Below are 7,742 nucleotides of genomic sequence, written 5' to 3'. Positions count from 1 at the left end.
GTAACCTTGTCGAACACCGACAGACAAACATATCCGTATTCTCTCTTTATTTAAGTTTGATTGCTAAGCAGATTTATTGTGTATAATGTTACTTTTATTAATTAATTTATTATGTTTATCTGTCGAGACGTTTATGGTATGGTAATAAGCAAATATGTAGAAAATTGATGACGCATTACTAACAAGATGATAAAGAATTACAATGTATGCTTTAAAATTGATAAAAAGGTTTTTTTTATTTCACAACATACTGTCTAGTTTTTTAAAATACAAAAATATTATTCTCACCCGTCATAGGCGAATTTTATTTTTTTAATTTAATCTTGAATAATTAATCAATATGAAAAAACTTTCGATTTCTTATGCTAATTTTATGAACTAATCGTTATTTTTTAACTAGTACGTAACTAGTTTATGATAAATTTGATATTTTTAATATTTTAACAGTGAATGAAATATTAATTCAGGAAGACGACGGAACATATTTTTTTTATAAATGACAATAGATATAATCTACGAGAGGCAATGTCAATTATTGCTACCGTTATCAATTATTCAGATTTACGGTAAATTCGATTTAACCGTATCTTTAATGGGATTTATTGAAAGGAATAATAATGAAATAACATTTGTTAATTAATATTAATATATTTATAAAAAATAATTACAAAACTATTTTACTTGTCATATAAATCAGTGAGCAATTCACTCCAACTTTTTCATAGTCGTATTTGGTATCACATAGCACAGAAGACTGGTAACTGAAAATAAAAATATATACATATATATATATTATCTCATTCTTGGGATGATGCATTAGTTACAAAAAGATGTTCATTAGATTACCTAACATTAGCGACGATATAAAAACGAAAGGAGCTAGACATCCCAAACTTAGCAAATAGGGAAAAGCTATTCCTCCAGTAACCGTTCCCAATCTTCCGAGCATCAGGAATACTGCTACAGCCATTGCTCTATTCATAAAGTATCATAATTTAAAAATTACGGCAGGATATATATCGAAACATACGAAAAATAAAGATAAACTCAACACGCGACGCGCTCTTATACTCCCGCCTAGGGATTGCAATATAAAGGGATCATTTTGATTTTTTTTTGTCAAGGAGGACAAAGAAGGATAAACATTTTGAGGAGGACTATCTTTCTTAAATAAGGACGTCTGGTTACCTTGGTTGCACGCTTATTGTCGCTGGACGCGACTTTATCCAAACGTTCGAAGTGTGCGCGCCGAAGTTGACAACCAATTCCCAGCTTTTGTGTTTTAAGAGACGTGTGTAAAATTTGTAAATAATCAATATTTCAATCAACGCTAAAAAGTTCCAAGGTAGTTAATGTTACGATTGTTGATGTACATTAAATTATGAATATTGTAATGTAAGTCCTTGATTGAGCATAAGAATGAATGCTATTATGTAAATTGCCCAGACGTCCTCCTTTAAGGATGATTGTTCTTCTCAAAAATGTTGTCCTTTATTGTCCTTCTTCGTCCTCCTTGAACAAAAATGTCCGAAGTAACATTCTTTAGCTCCCGAAGCATTCTTAAATACGCAAAAATTAACGAAATTATCCTTTTTTAACTCCCGCAGAAATTTGTTCTCCTTGAACAAAAATTTTCAATATGGCATTTTTATTTTTAGTGTCATCCTTTGATATTTTTAAAATCAGGTCAACTTATATTCATTATAAACCAAATTTTCATGAAATTGTCCAAAATTGGAATAACTTAGATGCTAAAAGCGGTTTAAAGTAGAACAAAATAATTTATTTGATACGGCTATAAAATATATAGAGATGGTTTAATTTCAGTGAGCACAAATATAACTTATCTTTGCGTTAAAAATACATATCTACCGGTGAAAATGTATTCCTATACAATTTTACTAAAATGAGATATTTAAAAAAATATTTTCAGGATAGATTTAAGACTCTTTTTTTAGATTTTAGAGGGGGGGGGGGGGCAAAAGTTGGACAGTCAGTGGTCGTTTTTAATATTTCTATTTCATTAAGTTTCATAGTGTTTCATTAAGTGACATGCATTTTTTGGGCAAATTTAAGGGGGGGGGGGCAAATACTCACCTGCTCTCCCTCTAAATGACCCGGATTATATATTGTTACCAATTAATTAAAATATTAAGAATAATGTCAATACCGGTGATACCAATATTGACTGTTTTGTCTCTCAACAATACCGCTTTTATTGCAACCCTTACTCCCACCATTCAATAACCGAACCCTGACAACGACAAGACCCATGCGCTCAATGTGCTCTTAATTTATTATTTTGAATTGCGCCTTTGTTGAGTGAGCTCCTAATAATTAGTGTTTAAATACATTATACATCACCTTATTGAAGTAGGAAACAAATCTACAATCACGCTGGACAAGGCACTGCCGCTCAAACTAGAAGCAGATACGAAGATGGTGAACAAGGACACTATCTCCAACAGATTGGTAGACCAGTACAGAGCCATGGCCGTGAAGCTGGCCAAGATGAGACCGATAGATGATAGTTTCCGCTTGCCGAGTGAATTTATAAGCAAACCACCCAATATGTAAGTGACCAAAGTTCCAGCCCCGATTATCATACTGTTAACGTACGTCTCAGCTCCAGTCTCCAGCTGTAATCGTAGATGGTGATGCATATTTTAAAATCCGCTACATATCTCAGAAGGACAAACCTTGACACAGTCTTCGACGTAAGCTTCGACAGTGAAAGTTTTGTTGTATATATGAGAGTCAATGATACTGCACATGCGAGTGCCTTCTGCATTCTTTGAATTGTAGTCTTCTACTATGGTGGCCATTTGAGGAAACCACAGTCTGAGAGTGTTACCGCTGAAATGTAATCGTGATTTAAGATAATATGCTTTACTAGATTGCTAAACATTGCTAGGAAGTGAAATAAAAACCAGGGCAAACCAAAAACAAGATTTCTAGAATTGAATTGAACAAGATCTTGTATTATGCTAAAAAGGACAGTTTAAGAATAAAGCGCCATACCCCAACATGGTGATGGAATTGATGAAGCACACTAAGAGTAGATTAAAGACATGCGGCGGTAGGCACAGAGGCTTCAGTTGAGAAACTCCAGCTTTCAGAGCTGCTAATCCTCTGGGAGATTCTCCTCTTCCGGAAGTTTCGTCTATCAACCGCTTAATCTACGAACAGAGAACCATTTCAGAGGAGAATATAAAAATACATGGACATATTTTAATCTACCGGGTAGGTATCCGGAGGCATTCCGCTGTTACTGGCGTAGATGATCCTAAACACTTCCAACGCTTCATCGTTTCTTCCTCTAGACATGAGGAACTTGGGACTCTCTGGCATCATGGCGAAACCCAGTCCGCTGGCCAACGGCGGAATCGTAGTCAACAGTAGGAACACGTGCCAAGAATGCAGTTCTAAAATTCAAGAGCATCTTATCAGATTAGTTATACCGATTTAGTCGATTCGAAGAGCTCACCGTAAAATCCGCCGAATAGCGACAAGTTCCATTCGTTGGGAATGACGCTCCAAGCCAACAGAGGCAGGTTAATGTTTGCGAATCCGTAAAATATTCCGATGTATAAGAGTACTTTGGCTCTGAGCGACGACGAATGGAGCTCGGACAGGTACGAGATGAGCACCGCAAACGGACCGTTGAATCTGATATATTTTAGATTAAATTATTTTATCATTATGCGTACTATATAAAATAGATATAACTCACATAAATCCCGCCAAAAACTTAAACATGACTAACATCCAATAGTTTTGACTTTGAGAAGCGAACACTTCACATAGTGCCAATCCTAGAAATCCCCATACCATGATCTTTTTTCTGCCCAAAGTGTCTGATAAAAATCCCCACATCAAGGCAGACATCAGCATTCCTTTAATATGAAAATAAAAAATAGTGAAAAGGTTGAGGAAATACGATCAATTAGCATATTGCCTTGTATAGGAAAGGTGAAAAATGAAAAGTTTTTTTATTTCAAAAAACATTCTGAGAAAACCACAATCGGAATTCAGAGAAAAAACTTTTCACAGAAACTGCATTATAAGATAAATGATCGGTTGTTGCTAGAGTTCTCAATCAATTATTCGAATTAATTGCCCGATTATCAACTATCTGACATTCGTAAAATATTCGTTTGAAAAAACACTGAATAAACTATTTGTGTACTTTAACAACACAGCTAGTCCGCTCCAAAATCCGTGGTCCTTTATTTTGTTTCGAAATGTGGGAAAATGAGACGCTTCTTCTCAACAAAAAAATGAATTTACCCATACGAAATTCGTTTATGAATATAATGTTAATCGGCGGTATCTACTATGATCGAAATTCGCAGAATTCGTTCTTTGAACAAATCAAAATAAGGCCCACCCTTATTATAGAACTGTTTTAATTTATTTTATTGGCGATAATGTAGATAAACTTAATAACGAATTAAATATAATATAAATAAGGCTAAACATAATATACATATATATGTACGATTATTAATTATAAAGATATATTAGATAATATAAAAATAGTTACCGGAGTATTTTTATGGGTATTTAATAATAAATAAAGATGAACATAAGATTTAATACAATAAATATATATAATTGAAAGATAGATAAGTATAAGAAATGAAGTACGGCCAGGGGAATATTGTATGGAGGTGTGAATTTTCATAATATTACTCATAAGGCAATCTGCAAAAATTAAAATGTAGTTAGCTTTCTCAATGGATTGAAAAAACACATAAATTATAATATTTTTTTTATATTCTGTTTGTGTTTATATTATATTTTACATGTATGTTTTAATTATATTTGCTTAGTGTAAAAACAGGTAGCTATATTAACTAAATAAATTCATAAAATAAAATAAAATTGCATTTATATTATATGCCCTCTAGCGACGATGCAATGATTTTTTTATAAGAATATTGATTTTATTATATATTTTATTTAACATTATGTATTTTTATTTTTCATCATTCATAATGATAAATAAGTAATATAGAGATGGTAAAATTTAAGTTAATCAATCAGTATTGTAATTATTGTATAAAAATCTAATACGATAGAAATTGACTAAGCATGGGGTGCTTAAGTGCGTGATAATAATCCCCATATACGTAAGTCTAAATTGTTATGTGGTGCGGCGATTTTAGCGCGCCGATTTTAGCGGCTAACGTTAGCGGCTGACGTTAGCGCACCGGCGTTAGCGCGCGATTTATTGTTTTTTTTATATTTATTAAGAAACTAAATACAATACTAATAAATTTAAAACAATTATTCTACAAAATTAAAACACATACATGACAAGGTACTTGCGTATTATATAAACAATTGTTCAATTCAAAACTACATGTCAAAAAGGTATTCTCGTGTATTTTTCATAAATATCTAAATTGCTACCATAAGCAGTTTGGAAATCATTAAAATTTTAAATCGATGAAATTTTTATGGATGGGTTTTTAAAAGTATCAATTAATCTTAAATAAGATGTAATTTTAGCAGAAAAGTTATATTAGGTATGTAGATTTCTCTAAATGTGTATTAAAAAATATAAAATAAATTTATTTTGCGCGCTAATGTCCTGTTCATTATAGTCGAGGTAATACTGCGCGCTAACATCGGTGCGCTAATGTCGGGGCGCTAAAATCGGAGTGCCCTTTTAGTTAGTAGGCGAACGTATTTCGTTCGTTCTTAGGCAATTAAAAATAATTATAAGGCACTAATGATCAATAACTTTTAGCATAATTAAAAATTATTTTTCTGTGCAGCGCTAACTTCAACAATTATCTTTATGAATTACAATAAAGACGAGCAAAGGTGTTTTATGAGACTCTCTGGGTATTTCATACTGAGTTTTCATATTTCATATGAATAAATCTATACTTGTTTTTATTACAATGTATTAAATATGTACTTTTTATATTCTATTTCTAATATTTCTATACTAAATAACTAATATAAAAGACTCACATATGGGTATCAAATGCCCTAGTCCTTAACGAGAGATCCTGAGGAAAAATTAAAAAAAAACACAATACTAACCTGTGTATGTGACGATGTTGAGAGTCCCCATGTCCGTCACGTTCAATCCCAGATCGCATTCTGCACTCGTGATGACAAACGAGAGGGAAGAAGTGACGTAAACCGCCGTCATGAATCCAGGAAGAGCGCATAGCAGGAGCAGGATATTAAACTTGCCGAAACCGGAAGCGGAAATCGCCTCTTCGAAGTCGAACGCCTTTCCTGAAGATAAAGGTTCGAGTTTTTCTCGGACAGTTGACCGTCTGGGCTCACGTCGATCTCTTACCGTTCTCCTGACTCTTTTCGACCTTGACCGAATCCAGGGTCTTTTCGGCTAACATGACATTGCTCGCTGACAAACTGCAAGATAAAGCGAATAGTCCGCCGTCAGAGTCAAGGTCGACGGGTGAATCTGATTGGAGTGCATCGTCACTGGCAATGCAAGGGCACTTTAGCGCCGCTCTTTATATATTAACGGTCGCGAAGCTTCAAATCCTTAAGACAGTAGCGTAGCGAGACGCTAGCACTTGACGGTCGCCAGGGGCGCCGATAGTCGAGGGACTCTCATTAGATTAAAATCTGTAAAAGAATGTTTTTGTTCGTTAAATCTTTTTTTTTGTTTCACTTAATAGTGAGTCAAGGTCTTTGCGGACCCTTTTATATGATAAATGCGAGAGACTTTGACGTATGTTGAAAGGGCTTATTTTGTCGAATTGGATGCGTGTGTATTTCTTATGGTGAAAAATAATGACAAACTATAAATATGAAATGTTATCTATGAGATATATTATATCAGTAAAAACAAAATAATACAATATAATATATAAATTAAAAATTCCTATCTTCTTTATTATATGCGACTCATTTCAAAAAAATAATATATTATTTTAATTTTCGTTTTGTTACTATTCCGTTTCCTCTTTTTCTTCAATAATTTTTAATGTGTCGCACATAAATAAAAGTTTTTAAATATTTATTATAAGATTTATAGTAATTAAAATCTACTTAATGGTTGTTTATGGTATTACAGATATTCAATAAATTTTCGTATTTCAGACCTAAAAGATCAAGGTAAAAAATATCAGCGGTGAAATCAACTGTATGGTAACCACAGAACAAAGAATACAACGCTAGTTATCAAAAGTGTACATAGTAAAGCGGTGAGGTGCATAGGGTAAAATATATAAATTGCATGTTACCATGCATTTTTTTTGTATTTTAATTATATATATGATTGCTTACTGCTATAATACTATAAATTATTTTTGACTATTGTGACGTATTGGGATAACCTGTCACGTTTATCTTAATTTAATTTTAATATATAAATAAGTATTAATTGTTTTCAACCCTTTATCATTAAACATATAACATTAAATTATAGTGCAATCCTTTTTTATTGAATGTAACATTACTGTCTTAATATATTTAACAATTACTTATCTTAAATATAATAAAACAACTTAATTTTTTCGATTTTGGAATGTCAGGACAATTGACATTTTGTCAAAAATAATTTTAAAGTAAATTATAAATAGGTGTGTTACAGCATTTTTAAATTTAAATATATAAAGGTTATTTTAAAATAATATTCGATAGTTCTACAGGATAATTTTGAGAGGTCTCTAGCTTTTAGTGGCGCCCCAGGTGAACGCTTGTGCAACTGGCCCTGGTTAATCAATAATATTTAGAATGACAACTTA

The 7,742-nt window shown here is 32.5% G+C and overlaps 1 protein-coding gene across 1 annotated transcript; it reads right to left on the bottom strand.

Moving 5' to 3' along the window:
* Positions 1-628: 628 nt before the first annotated feature.
* Positions 629-6,486, bottom strand: LOC148234707 (synaptic vesicle glycoprotein 2B-like). The gene is made up of 10 exons (XM_088185800.1): positions 6,326-6,486; positions 6,061-6,261; positions 3,734-3,896; positions 3,488-3,669; positions 3,241-3,425; positions 3,022-3,179; positions 2,700-2,856; positions 2,365-2,639; positions 847-974; positions 629-761 (listed from the first exon to the last, which is right to left on the bottom strand). The coding sequence occupies exons 1-10, from the start codon at positions 6,378-6,380 to the stop codon at positions 706-708; spliced, it is 1,560 nt and encodes a 519-aa protein (XP_088041926.1). The 5' UTR covers positions 6,381-6,486; the 3' UTR covers positions 629-705.
* Between the last annotated feature and the right edge of the window lie 1,256 nt (positions 6,487-7,742).

Source organism: Plectrocnemia conspersa, unplaced genomic scaffold (assembly GCF_051122295.1).
Source record: "Plectrocnemia conspersa isolate PC_06_02 unplaced genomic scaffold, ASM5112229v1 ptg000005l, whole genome shotgun sequence".
In the NCBI taxonomy this organism is placed as follows: Eukaryota; Metazoa; Arthropoda; class Insecta; order Trichoptera; family Polycentropodidae; genus Plectrocnemia; species Plectrocnemia conspersa.
The sequence above is the reverse complement of the archived record's forward strand: the minus strand, read 5'-3'. Positions and strand labels throughout refer to the sequence as shown.

Excerpts from the sequence above, each read along its gene's own strand:
- LOC148234707 (XM_088185800.1), bottom strand. The coding sequence starts at position 6,380 with ATGTTAGCCGAAAAGACCCTGGATTCGGTCAAGGTCGAAAAGAGTCAG. Across the intron at positions 3,897-6,060 it reads CAACATCGTCACATACACAG|GAATGCTGATGTCTGCCTTG; the intron begins GTTAGTATTGTG and ends TTCATATTAAAG. Across the intron at positions 975-2,364 it reads TTGTTTCCTACTTCAATAAG|AGCAATGGCTGTAGCAGTAT; the intron begins GTGATGTATAAT and ends CTTTATGAATAG.